Below are 15,181 nucleotides of genomic sequence, written 5' to 3'. Positions count from 1 at the left end.
AGACCTAAGAATATCTCGAAGATCGCCGTAGATAGTATTTATAATGTACAATACATAATAGTCATTTGCATATACGATAAACAAGTTATTTAATAAATAGGTCTAAATCCTGGAATTTTGACAAAACAATTTATAATCTAAACATAAGTTTTTGTAAACTGGTAGTCAGTGTCCTTGTATTAGGCAAAAGTAAGAATAATTTAAATATAAAGTTTAATAATGTTCAGTTATTGTTCCTGGATTGATGTCCGTAAATAGATAAACATCCTGGTATGTTATATAGTCCTTAATCCGATTAACTTGTTTGTTACTTTTACGGAAAAGTCTTACACTTCTGTGTCCTTCTTGAATTAGGGGTCAGTGCACTCTATCACGAATACATTTTAATAAGCTTAATTTATTTTCTTGATTAAAATAATTGTCTCAAAGCCTATAGGTTTACAATATCCCGTCCTGTTTCATGGCAGAATGTTTTCAGTATACTGACACTTGTGTTGATAACCTTTGTTGTATTTAAAGAATTTTTCTCCTCAATTAAATGATCTAATTCTTTTGAATTCAAATAAACAAATCGCAGACGTTGTCTCTACTTTTTAACTTTCGCGGAACTGTTTACGTTTGCTAAGCAACCGCCTCTGTGAATTCGAACCCGACGTAATTAATATGCAGAATGATTGCACGCGAGGGAACATAACTGTGTTCGGGAGGGCAACATAACTGTTTCCGGGGAACATTATACAATTATTGCATGATAGTGAGGGAGACATGAAGATTTCTTCGCCCATGAAAAATCATATTGCCCTCGGGGAATATAGTTTTTTAGAGGCGAAGAAATCTTCATGTCTCCCGAACATTCATGCAATAATTATTTTATTATACCGAATCAATCACAATGCAGAAAATATAAAGAGAGTCCAATAAATAAAATAAACATCTGATGAGAACAATATGAAATACCAATAGGTGTAAGTCACACCACTAGCGTTTCATAAAAAAAACCTTCGTGACAAGTCATTCTGATTTACACACTGCAGTGTAGTAACATTCGTTCCCCACTCATGGAAACACTTTTCTAACTATTTATATTTTCAGATTTTATATAGACATAATTAATCACAGATTTAAACAATCGAATTCAGTATTAATCATCGCATTTGCCGCATTGTGACGTCACAATCGTGGAACACGATCGACGTGTAGCCTGGTTCCCTGTCCCTTTGCTTTACTACGCGCGCTTTCCTCGTGCTTCCTTTGGCAAGGACGAGCCAGGGGACCAGACTAGATCGACGTGAAACACGTTCTGTACACCTCGGCTGATTACATCTAGATGTAGGATAGCGTAGTCAGCCGAGGTGAACCGAATGCGGGAAACACGAAGTTTTGTTGCAGGGCGAACACGACAGTCATATGACTGCCTCAGCCAATCAGATTTCTCTTTACTTGTGTTTATTTATATGAGGTATAATAAAACTGTTTCCGGCGTGATTCGGCAGATTTACAGGGCATATGGATAGAAATATTATATTTGTGATATAATGGGAATACTTCTTCAAAAATGTTATATCATATTTATATTTCACAGAATTTACGGCAAAAATAAGGGCTCACTTGCGACCGATACGCTGGTAAAAAATGTGTAGTATCATCTACACTGACAAACCTTTGTTTGCTTTATATGTGTATTGTTATTAATGAGAGTATCTTACTAAAAGCAACTGATCAATCGTTGAATGAATAGCAACGTTTACGCCAAGTACATGCTTAAACATTATACTTCGAACACGTGCTTCAGGTTAATCTTTGATCATGTTAAATGAGTGAAAAAAACACAAAAAAATTAAAATGCAAAAAAATCTAATGAACAAAATGCAAAGATAAGAAACTAAGAAAGATGTCACGGGCGTTTGTTATTTGTTGTTAAATTGAAAAATTATGTTTAATAGAATGTAGTTTGTGTCAGAAAGGAATAATGCCCTGGTCGTTTATTGCCCTGATTGACCTATTTACATTTAATTCAAAAATATGAAGTAGCCAAAACAAGTTTCAATTAACTGAAAAAATTAGGATACTAATTGTCTATAAGATTCACGAAAGAAAAAAAATGAAAAAAATGTTTTTATTTTGTTTAATTGAAATATAAAATCAACAGGAGTATTATGCCCTGATTTTGAGGTAAAATGATTTTATGTCTTCATAATATGAAAACTTGTAATAAAAAGCATATTTTCATTATATTTGTTTAATTTCTCTAACAAAATTATTTTTCCGTAGGATATATAAGTGTTTTAGAAAAAAAAGATTTATTGGAAATATCTACCATGTCTGGCTTATAAAACGCTTTTGATTAGTTAGAACTGGTACATTGTATAATGTCCAGATTTAGTGCCCTGAATTTTTCTTATGACCTGATTTTTACACCTACATGTATGTCAAAACCTTTTCATTGAAATTAATGGAAACGAGATTTTAAAAAAATAAATTCATGTTCATTTTCAATCATTCAATTTATTTTCTTAAATATTCTTAATTTTAAAGTTGCTACACTTGATATGTACAGATATAGCACATTGATGTACCAGGTACATTTTATTGTAGAACTCCAGAATCCAGAATTCTAGTATTTTGTGCAAAGATTTTTTTACATAATGCAAAATCTTAGAAAACTTTGATCGATTTAGAGAAATGTATAAGAAATACATTTTTAAGAACAATTTTAATTATTTGATGTACTAGCTGCGGTATAGCCAAATTTATTATTTTTAAATGTTCAATAGAAGGGAAAATACAGATATTTTAGATATGCCTATGGGAAAGGTAAAATTGTAAACTTGTGGGTAAAGATAGTTTTTTAATTTGTAATTTCTTGAAAATTTATACATGTTTATTGTTTTAAAAGTTACAAGCATTCACATATTTAAGGAAAAATTTGTAAATTAAAACAATATCTTATATAACAAATTCAATAACCGGTATGTTAGTCAGATGTGTTTCTTTTATATTCAGTAATACGTCAAATGAATTAAGTATGTTTGTTGACAATATGATTTTAAGTATGATAAAAAAATGATTGGTATAAGCCGATTTTTATCTACTGCTATTCTACAGCAAGGTTCAGACTGTAAAACAAAAATATGCACTGTTTGGATAGTCATATATACATTGCTTTTTATTATTTGTCTGATAGTGCCAAAGGGACACAGACCACATGCCCCCTTTTACTACCTCCCATATATGGCTTCTGTAATTATCACCTGTGTAATCCCAGTCAACAATGTTCTGCTGATTGCAGATTTCATAAACAAACCTTACAGAATGTTTAACTACTGGTATTAACATATTTTCAAAAAAGACAAAATTATTAATGTGATTTTGTATACTTATACCTGTAAATTAATGAAAGATTTGATTTTGTCCTAAAATTATTATGTACTAAATAATTTAATAAACTTTCTATAAAAATATTTTCTGAGGCATATTAAGATATTGTTCTAATTTTTTTATTTTAGACAAAAATGTAAAAATATTTGATAGAAAGCTTTCATTCAGAATGTGTATTCATGGATACACAATTTTAAGTTAAATTCTTTCCAAACATGACATTTCCTATGTTGAAAATTATATATCGCATAATAAACTATAATCTTATTATTTATATTTGATTTGGTAATATATATATATTATGTTATAATTGATTTCTTAGACACATGTGTATTGAAATATGAAGTGTGGTAAAGCTTTGTAATAAGTAGAAATACATTTGTATAAATAAGGTCATTTGAAAATACATTTCTTTTTAAATTGTTGCAAATCTTTAGGTGTTAAACTATAAATGATAATTATAAGGCTGTTTTATGGAAGAAAAAAAAAAGAAATAATGTTTTGGAAACAAATTACACCATTCTTTTCTTCGAATACAGTTTTTTTTTAAAGATTATGAAGATATTAAACAATCAAGTAATTTCAAAACATCAGTTCATTAGATAAGTCTTTGGCCATTTCAAAATACCAGCTAGGTCATCACCCTTTCTTGACGAATACAATCATTAGAATTTTATATCATCTTAAAGTGTACGTAATGCTAGTGTAGAATCATCATATGTAATCAATAATTCCCCCGATAATTAAAATATAATATTTAAGTGTGTGGTTTGCAATGTTTATCATTATGTCTTTAAAATTGTTCTGCAGAGGGATATAAAACATAAAAGTCCATAAAACAATACAAAACAAGCGCAGAGCAAACACGGACCTCCAAAACATCAGAGGTGGGATCAGGTGCGATGGAGGAGTGAGCATCCCCTGCTGACCGGTCATACCCGCCGTGTACTCATTGTCATGATCGTTAAATAACGGAAAAATGTTTGTTTCAGTGTTAAAATAATGGACTAACAATTGGTATGAAAAACGCCAGTCAGCATTTGACTCTGATAAATTGTATTTGCTGACAAGGTCATTGTACCGACTATAGAACTTACGAAATGATGACTTTAAACGAGACTGCTGATATTCTTGTTTCAACAACTTGCTTGTCAATAATTTACCTCGTTTTAGAAATTGTTCATACGTAGAGCATGCTCTTGCATATCGAATCAAATGAGATATATAAACTCCGTATACAGGTGATGAAGGTATAGTGCTGGATAAGTAAGGAAAGTTGACGATAAAAAAGTTAAAGTCGTTACGTTTAATTTTTTACCAAATGCATGAATGCATGTATCATGCTTTTTATGTATAGACCTACCTTTTCAGAAAAATATATATTTTATGCGCCCGGATCGATAGATCCAGGGCGTACATTATTTTTGTTCTGTCTATTGTCTGTTTATTTGTTTGTCTGTTGTAAATTTTAACCTTCGCAATAACTTTTGAACCATGGGAGATAGAGATTTTATATTTGGTATGCATACGCCTTTGATAAAGCTTTTTCAAACGACACCAAAGTTAATGAACCTAACCTTGACTGTGACCTATATCCAAAAAATAGCTTTTTCGAACTTTTGAACCATGAGAGATAGAGACTTCATAGATGGTATGCGTAGTCCACTAATTAAGATCTTTCAAATGACATCAAGAACAACGACATTGTGACCTTGACTGTAACCTATATGCTAAAAATAACTTCTTAGAACTTTCACCATAACTTTTGAACCAAAGGACATAAAGACTTCATAATTCGTATGGGTGTTCCACCAATTAAGCTCTTTCAAATGACATGAAGGTTAATTACCTTGTGATCTTGACTTTGACCTATATGCTAAAAATAGCTTTTTCGAATTTGGTTGCAGCCGGGAGCATAGTGTTTCACAAACACATCTTGTTTAGTTTATTATTTTGTTTATAATATATACCAACATTAACAGTAAGGTTATATATAACTTCAAGATTTTCAAGCAAGTAGTATTCAATAATTTAATTTACATACATTTACATGTAAATCAGGTCAATCAGGGCACTAAAAAATCAGGGCATTATACCCCCTGCAAACTTCAAAAGTGATTTCTGGCAATGTATAAAACACATTTTCTCCCAGACTTAATTAAACTAACATCATATATCATTCTTAAAAGATATTTTATCAAATTTCAATATTTAAATAATGTGGAATTGGGTTTATTTGAGGTTTTTGTACTATCAGGTCATTGTAATCCATTGTAATTCTTGAGAAGAATATTTTTAAAAAGTTTCCTACATATTTCTATGTAAAACTTGGATTCCCTATTGAATCAAAAATAGGAAATCAAAGTTTAAAAAAAATATATCGGAAAAATCTTTAAAAATATTCTTCTCAAGAAGTACTTGTCCCGAAAAGCTGAAACTAATGTGGAAGCATCCTCGGGTAGTGTAGATTCTAAATTGTTAAAATCATGTCCCCCCGGATGAATAGGGAACCCAATGGCTTCTTAATCATTTATATCATACATTGGAGGGGGTAGGGGCCACAATAGGTATAACAAGAGAGGGAAAATCTGGTAAAGAAATGCGTCACCAAAATTAGTCAGGTGAGCAATGTGGCCCATGGGCTTCTTGTGTTTATTAAGTCATTCTTTTGTTTGTTATTAAACGTTTCTCTTGAGAAATCTGTACCCATATGGAACCATGTGGAAAAAAAATTTAAATAATGAAGACAAGTAAGATTTAAGGCAATCATTCATTTTAGGACATTCATACATTTCAACAATTAAGACATAAAATAATTATAACTCAGTCCCCTCTCCCCTTCTCCTTCGCAGACATGTTTGATCATGCATAAAAAAAATTGATACTTTGTTTTGACATAAAAATGTAAGTTTATGCAAATGGTTTATGCAGGCGTCACACTGTCCCGAAATTGACACCAGATGGCGATACGAAATTGAAATTTTGAATTTCGCACGAAGTTGCCCCGAAATTGGTCACTAGCTAATCACCAGCCGAAGCAAGTACGATACCTACAGATGGTCACACGATGGCACCCGAAGCACACACGAAGGCTACATGAAAATGTGATTTTTTATTGAGATGTTTACCCGAAGGACACACGAAGGCAATATGATGGCAACAAGACGTCGTATTGAGAGTACGATGCGTTCGAATCAAGTCACGAAGGTGTCACGTGACCTTTCAATGGGTATTAAACCTTCGGCCGACTGTTGGAAATTTCAATTGCTCATTGGTAAACTTTGCGTGATCATAAACTTCAACTTTGGCTCCACTTTCATTTAAGTTAAAATGCCACCCAAGGCTGGGAGAGGCAGAGGGAAGAAGCAGGCTGGGAGATGCAAATCTAAAAAAAGAAAAGCAGAAGAAACTGAGATTTTGGATGTCCAAGAAGACACCACTCAGTCTCCTAAGTTTAAAATTCCCAGCAATGTTAAATACATTGCCCAGAGCCCTGAATAAAAACTTGAATTTAAAATCCCAAACCAAAATTCATACTAGCCTTTGTCATTAGTTAAAATTTTCGAGGAAGTTAAATCTATTGGCCAAGTTCTACACTAAGTATCTTAAGTTAAGAACGCAAATTAGAGGTGGAACGGTTTTAATTTTTCATGTCGTCCGAAAAGTAAAAGTTAATTTAATATGACTTTACATTTAGGAAACTTGGGATTTTTAAACTATCTATATGTTAGGCCTCTATTCAATTAATGAAAAAGTACTTAAAAATACAAGTTTAAAACACCGCACAAATTTATTACTTCATACACATGTATGTAGTTACAATGCAAAACATGTATGTGAAAATATTTGTTTTCATAATCACAATGTTACTGTCTCTCTGTTCATTTTGCTGTCCCTCTTTGTCGGACATTACATGATCATCTTGTCCTGCCTAGGCACAGAACCAGCCACTGAGGTAAAGTAGTGGCCCAAGTATCTTCTAATTTGCCTCCCCTCCTTGGTTCCTGCGTTCCTTGCCTTCTCATGGTAAACATCCAAAAGTACTTTGTCATTTCTCCATGCCCCTAGGATGACATCCTGGTTCTGGTCTTCCACGTCCATCAGGTTGGTGTGGGTGGCTGGATATTTAAGTCTGATGAGATTGTGAAGGATCACACAAGTTGTAATGATTTTCCTGCATGTCTCGGGTCTCTGAGTCATGGTCCCCAGCAAGATTCGGAACTTGTGTGCCAGAATACCGAAGGCATTCTCCACTACACGTCTGGCTCTTGAGAGTCTATAGTTGAATATTCTCTCGTGGTGTTCCATGTTTCTGATGGAAAACGGGTTCATCAGGCGCTTGTTGATCGCAAAAGCATTGTCCCCTACTATATAGTATGGGACAGGAACGTCATCACCAGGTAGAGACTTCTCTTCAAGGAGATTAAACATGTTGTTCGGACTCTCTAGGCCTTTCTTCAATTCTGATCCATTGTAAATACTAGCGTCGTTGCTGGAGCCATCAGACCCGACATCAATCCAAAGAAACTTGTAGTCTGCATCAACCAAGGACATGAGGACAATAGAGAAGAAGCCTTTGTAGTTTCTGTACTCAGAGCAAGTATTCCATGGACAAGTGATCGCCACATGCTTGCCATCTAAAGCACCACAGCAGTGTGGAAATTGCCATCTCTTTTCAAACTGCTCCTCAATGGCAGTCCACTCTTCAGTTGTAGTAGGACACTGGATCACCCCAACAGCAAACTCGGCTTTGATGGCATCGCAAACTTCGTCTATGGCGAGGGAGATCGTGTTTGGAGCAACTCTGAAATTGTAGGACAGGCTTGGATAGTTGTCTCCGCAGGCCAGGTGTCGTAGAGTGATGGACAGCTTGAGACCAGGAGGAAGACACTTTCTATACCATGTGTCCTTCTTTTTTATTCTACCTTCTATCCGTTTCAGGACTTGATCGTAGAGGCCTTTGGGAAGCCTTGTATAGTTGTAGAAGGCCTTCTCATCCTCTGCTTTCAGTTCATTTAATAGAGTGGTATAGTGGCCATAGCGTTCTCTACGCTTTACAGACAGCCATTTCCTGACCCACACAGACCTCTGTTTTCTCCTTCGCCGCGGTTTCCCCGTGTTCTGGAAAATAACAAGCAAAACAAAATAGTACATTGTCAAATGCTACAAACACAAATAAATAGAAACGACAAGTAGAAATGAGACAATTTATACCTGTAAGAGGAGGTGCTGAGCCTGCAAGAGTTCCTCCTCATGTTTTCTGAGGTGCATCAAAAGAAGTAATGCTGCTGCTTTCTTTTTTCTTGTTTTTTCATTATCAAAGTATGTCATTCTGCTAGAACTGAATTGTGATTAAAGGAAAGCTTTGGTTGCTGTAGACGCCTTTGCTCTGTAGATTTGCTGAATGAATGAGGAAGATGCACTGATACCGGCCTTTTATATATGCACGTTAACATAACACATGGGAAACGCTTGAGCTATTCAAATTCGGCTGTCTTCGCCGACACCGTGGTCCCATCTCGATGCCATCGTAATATAATACGATGTCCATACGCTGGCATTGCGAGGGCTTTACGTGGTCGTGTTGACTTCATGAAACAATCGGGCTGGTTCTTGTTTCCTTCGCATTGTCTTCGTGAGACGCTAAATGCCCGATGACACCGATGATCACAGGAAGTAAAGACGAAGATGACACGATTTGACAAGATGCCCTCACGATGGCCTTACGAAGGGCAAAATGGACACACGAATTTAACACCTTCGCAATGTGTTCGGCCAATTTTTTGACAGCCAAAGATTTTGCTACCACTCACGAAGTTGCTGCCGAAGTCTTAGAAACTCCACCGGCGCTCATACGATGGCTTAAGAAACCGTCACGAATGGCCCGATGTGTTTACGATCAGAGCCGAATTTAAACATTTCCTTTATCGTGTGGCCATCTTTGCTCAATTTCGGGACAGTGTGACGCCAGCATTAACGGTGCATCTCTTTGAATGATTGTTATTCCTAATTCCAGGAGGGTGGGTAGACGCGAATTCATAAAAAATGTCAAGTAATATAATAATCATTGATGCAGTCATATTGTGAACATTTTCAGTTTATCTAGAGTGGGGATGACTTCAAGAGATTGATAACCTTTATACTGTACCATAACATAATAAAAGAAGAAACTAATACCCCATTCATACGACATGATTTGCGTACATCAGTATATTTTACACATAAGTAAATTTACTCACATGTGCAATTTTTGCCGTATGAACTGATATACTCATTTGCAAATTCTGCACAGTTGAGTATATTTACACCTGGTCAGGACTACCAGTAGGTGCAAATTAACTTTTGCATACTCTTTGTAGCAAATTATTAGTTCATGGTGTAAATTGTGTCGTATGAACACACAGCAAATTTACTTATGTATGCATTTTGTTTTGTTTATTTTATAAATTTCCATTTCAAGTGTTGTTTTGGTTGTGTATGCATTGGCGTGTAAAATATCAGTCCGTAAAAATGGTGGCTAGATTGATTGATTGATTGTATATTGTTTAACTTTCCTCTCGAGAATTTTTCACTCATCACTGGCCGGTGGAGAGCTGCAAATTTTGTCCTATACTCGGCACTTAGGGCCATTGAGCAGGGAGGGATCTTTTTCATGCCAGCTAGTGCGACAAGGGACTTCGGTTTCATCCGCAGGATAAGGTCTTCTCGTCCAACAATGGAATTTGAACCCGCGATGTAAGGTTCAACTCCTTACTTCGCGACTCTATAGCAAACGCTCAAACCACTGCGCCACCGCGGGCGACTAGGTGGCTAGAAACAAAACTATTAAACAAGGAGCCATTACCCCCTCCGAGATAAATTTTCGAATTTGGAAAAACGAGGGCATCTTGCACCCTTTCTGGTAAACCTATGTTTATGTCTATAAAGATATAGCTGTGATCGCAAACAAGTGCCCCGTAGGATCATTAATTAGTGTCCTTACTATTCAAGTTCTCTTCTTGGGAATGCTCCGGAGCTATGATAGGAACATGCATTCCATCAATCGCTCGCGGCCCATAACCGTTTAGCTCTTGATGACTTTCTTCTACCTTTCTCTGTTTTTAATTCAGGCAAGCTACCTTATATTGTTACAGGAATTTCAGTAAACTAGTGAAAATAAGCATTTGTAAGTTACCTCATCGGCACCTGATCTCATCATGAATGTCCAGGGGTTCGTGTTGATTTCCCTTTAACATATTTGCATTGTTCAAAGATTTTTGAGATCGATCACTGTTAGAATTTTTCACCCTTATCATTCTACTGGAAAATGAATAATTATTATAATACTCAAGCAGATATTTTATAATGGCCTCACACACTGATGTACTGTAGATTTCCCAACAGCAAAAATATTTTTAAGGTGTTTTATTTCTGCCGACGACGTCAACTAGTAGATAGCAAGTCACCTTTTTTTTTTTAATTTTTTACACAATCTCTTCTACACTCTTTGGGATGGAAGCCAAAACATTTTCCAACAATAAAGCAGTATGAGCTGTATTTTTTTAGAAAATTATCTTTGTATTAAAATGTGTCATTGTGAGTAATTTGTATATAATTTAAACCCTTATGATTAAACCAAAATAAAATTTTTAAATTGTTTGAGAAGAAATGTTTTTGCACAATGGAATATATATATAGCATCATATATGAAATCAACAATGCACAGGACGACAATAATGTCATTTTGCTTCAATTAAAGCTTCAAAAAAGTTCTTCCATCGCAAATATGAACAACTGTAGTTTACAAATGTTCTATTTTTCTATCATTTAAATAGTTGATTACAAATTTGCAACAAAACTTTCCCATGTCAATCTTGCAGCTCATATTGATAATTTAAATGTTTTCCTTCTTCGTGTGTAAATTCTTATACCATTCCTTCCCCTTAAAGTAATTAATTAAGTTGCACCAGGAAATGAGTGGAACGCCCCCCCCCCTAGTTTCTTTGAGGAGGATTTAAAAGTTAGTCTTATATAAAAACAGTAAGGAAATGCCCTTTCTCTATAAAAAAAATAACAGTTCTGAATCTGTCCATCTGTCCATCTCCTTAGTTTATATGAAAATGTGAGGATTAACTTAACTTAAATCTCGTCTGAATGGGGTAATATATAAGTTATGTATCGTCAAGTTTCCTACTATTTTTGATTAACATGATCATTTGACATTTCATGGACATCCTTTTGAGATCGGACCCCCCTCCTGGAATTTGCATTTGTATATAGTATATACTGAAGCAAATAAACAATGACTTCGAAGTCCCCCCTCCCCTGTTGATATCAACCCTACCATCATTTTTGTTTGTTTATTTTCGTTCTTTTTTGTGCTTTCGGGAAATTCAGGGTTTGGGTTCTTTTTGACTGAGCTTTAGACCACCCCATCCCCCCTTCCGGGAAAAAATCTTGATCTGCTTCTGTAACTTACGAAGGACTATTTAGTCAACAACAAGAAATAACTGTTGTGAAATTCGCTTATTGTGGCATCCGATAATCTTTAATTTGATCATTTTTAATCTTAAAACTAACCATTTGCAAAATGAGTTTATTTTACCCCAATCTATATTTGAACCTGTAAAACCGACTCTCATAGGTCCTGTCAACATAAGGAAATATAAAAGAAATCATTTAAACACATCCATAGAACAAATGTGGAAGGGGGTTGGGTCACATTCTCTCTGAGTAACACACAAGGTATCACATTACTCATTTTACATTTGATTCCCTCGAAAATTTTCAAGGATATGTGTTTGTATAAAGCCCTCACCTATAACTATCCAACCTTCTCCCCATGAATAACATTCTTCACGACTATAGGAGGTGGAAGGGGCACAGGCCAGAGCGTGTTCCAGATTATTTTTTTTTTTTGGAAAACCTACACCTACTTTATGCTTTTTATCACCTCTTTAATAATTTAGTCTCATATATTTATTTGTTTAAGAATTTTGACTATGGAGTTTTACTTGTAAGTACCTTCTCAAACTGAAAATGTTTCGATTTGTCTCCTCCCCCAAAACTAAACTTACTAGTTCAGGGGTCTGTTTTGTACAAACACGTGTGTTGGTAGACGGGGCTACTTTAGGGGGCACGTGGGGGAGCAGTGTTAGCAAATCGGACGATTTTTAGTAACCGGCTACTCGCTTCATCTTCCGATCGAGTACCCGGTTACTCAGACGATTTTTGGTAAAAGTATCAATATCTATTATTAATCTTATCCTAAACTTATCGGTAGTAGTAATCGGCAAATATACTGTATATGGACATTATATTCACAATACACACATACGATATCGTCAAAGATTTACGATTTTAAAATAAAGAAAATAATGAATTCGATACACGGAGAAGACAAATAAATATGTCATCGTCAATCACCATTTTACACTTTCCTTTTCAGCCCCCGAAATATATCGCAATCAAGGAGAATAATTATTTACATACTCTATAATTAATAGCCAATATGTGGAGTGTCCATATGGTATGAGCACGAACGATATTTTTATAATGTAGAATGGATAACTGCTACAGTCAAACAAAGATTAAAAGATCAGTATATTCAAAAGTGGAATAGTGAAGTTCAAGAATCTTCAAAAAGTTTAAATTATAGAATTTTTAAAACCAATTTTGAGTGCGAAAAATATTTAACACTGTTATCATTTAAATTTACAAAAAAACTTTTGTTAAGTTTAGAACCACAAATCACCACCTCCCAATTGAAACAGCGGTAGATTGAATGGTACTCAAAGAAATGAAAGAGTTTGTAGCTTATGCAGTAGTAACCAGATAGGAGATGATTATCATTATATTTTAGAATGTAGTGCTTTAAACCAACTGAGGAAAGTTTATTTGAACCAAAAATTTTGCTGTAATCCAAATATCATCAAGTTTTGTGAAATCATGTGCCAAAATGATGTTGATTCTGTGAAACAATTATGTACATTTATTTCTAAAATTAATAGTATTGTCTGTTCTCCTTAATTATCACCTTCTGCTTGACCCACTGTATTATATGTATATATGTTTTATATGTTTTGTACCTCATGTACCATTTACATGGTTTTGAGTGAATAAATTGAATTGAATTGAATCATTAAATCGCTGGTTTCCGAATATTTTAAGATTAGGTGATTTAACAGATTTTGAATCAGCTATTCTTCTGTTAAACTCCAAGCTTATAATGTCTGCGGCGGCATCTCCTTAAATTATCAAATGAGGTAATTATAACTCAGGCCTTCAAAAGATATATATACCCCAAGCAATCAAAGCTATCAATTATATAAACTGTGATAACTAATCAAAACAGTTTGATCCACTACAACCATGCAATAGATCAAGTCTAACGGTATCTAAAATGAGGGAAATGTGTAAGTTAGTATACCGGTACATTTATAAATTTTATAAAACATTTATTTTCTATGCCTTTACTATGTAGAATGTATTTTGTCCGAGTAACCGAATAGCAGTTTCACTGACCGATACTCGCATCGTTCGACGGTTAACCGGTTAACCGGGTACTCGTTGCCAACACTAATTTAAAGTCATTAATAATATTCAAACATTAGTCTTGTCCTTTCTTTTAATCCCCCGCTTGAAAATGGGTGATACATGTATTAATTTGGGTCTGTCCGTCCGTCCGTCTAGCTGTCTGTAACGCTTTCGTTTCTACACGATATCTCGAGAACCCTTTGAGCTTTCGCACTAACATTTCGCATATCAAATCCCTATGGACTAAAGAAGAACCCTTTTGGTTTTGGAGTCAAAAGGTCAAAGGTCAAGGTCATAAATTTCGCAAATTTTGTCTGTTATAACACTTTCGTTTCCGAGTGATATCTCGAGAACCCCTTGAGCTTTTGCAATGAAATTTTAGAACTCCCTGTGGTCTAAGGAAGATCCCTATTAAATTTGAAAAGTCAAAGTTCAAGGTCGTGGATTTATGCATTATGTCTGTGTGTAACACTATCCTTTCTGGGCGATATTTCAAAAGGATTTTGAGTTTTTGCAATGTAATTTTATGCCAAAACTCCCTATGACCTCTCTCACCCCTCTCAAAGTGTCCCGCCCCGTTTGTTTTATTACTATTTATTGTATTAAATGTCGCTATTTTTAGCACAGGGGCATGAAAAAAAAAATATTACGTATAAACAGGTTCTCGGCCGACATTATATTCTTATTACATTAGAGTTGTTTAATAAAGGTTAAATTAGACACCATGCATTGTGTAAAATTTTGACAATATCGAATGTGAATATATAAATACATGTATGTGACATCATTTTTGCATATAATTTTCGTCAGTGTTAAGCATTTCCATGGTCTAGTGGTATGTGAAAGGTCCAGGGTTCGAATCCCGGACAATCTATATTTTCTTTTTTTTTTTTGAAATACTTTTTTGTTACTAAATGATAGTATTCAGCATGTGAAATGAAAGATTTATGAGTCTAGCTTGTACAAACTTATAAAATCATCATTACAGTATAATGATAAATATTCCATATAAAAAGAATCTTCTATACACATAATGAAGAAATTAGAATAAGCAATCAAATCTTTATGTGCATATTGACATACATGTATTTTATTTGCTTCAGTAAACATGTATACATTTCATAATTCTAAAAATTCAGTCGGGGGATCCGACTTTTTCCATAAGCGGGGGACACAAATTCTCTGATTTAGCTTGTTAAAGATTTTTATGAAGTTAAAAGCTTCCATGATTTGATAATTATTCCGGGAAAAAAAACTCTTTACCGGATACGTTTTGTCAAATTGACAT

At 34.5% G+C, this 15,181-nt stretch overlaps 1 protein-coding gene across 1 annotated transcript; it reads right to left on the bottom strand.

Annotated features, from left to right (window-relative positions):
• Positions 1 to 6,389: 6,389 nt before the first annotated feature.
• LOC134267877 (uncharacterized) lies at positions 6,390 to 8,801 on the bottom strand. The gene is made up of 2 exons (XM_062750090.1): positions 8,593 to 8,801; positions 6,390 to 8,499 (listed from the first exon to the last, which is right to left on the bottom strand). The coding sequence occupies exons 1-2, from the start codon at positions 8,707 to 8,709 to the stop codon at positions 7,288 to 7,290; spliced, it is 1,329 nt and encodes a 442-aa protein (XP_062606074.1). The 5' UTR covers positions 8,710 to 8,801; the 3' UTR covers positions 6,390 to 7,287.
• Positions 8,802 to 15,181: the final 6,380 nt, after the last annotated feature.

The sequence above is a fragment of the Saccostrea cucullata genome, unplaced genomic scaffold, assembly GCF_032062105.1.
Source record: "Saccostrea cucullata isolate Sc308-1 unplaced genomic scaffold, CSIRO_AGI_Scuc_v1 ctg839, whole genome shotgun sequence".
Classification (NCBI taxonomy): Eukaryota; Metazoa; Mollusca; class Bivalvia; order Ostreida; family Ostreidae; genus Saccostrea; species Saccostrea cuccullata.
This window is presented reverse-complemented; position numbering and strand designations above follow the sequence as displayed.

Excerpts from the sequence above, each read along its gene's own strand:
- LOC134267877 (XM_062750090.1), bottom strand. The coding sequence starts at position 8,709 with ATGACATACTTTGATAATGAAAAAACAAGAAAAAAGAAAGCAGCAGCA. Across the intron at positions 8,500-8,592 it reads CTCAGCACCTCCTCTTACAG|AACACGGGGAAACCGCGGCG; the intron begins GTATAAATTGTC and ends GTTATTTTCCAG.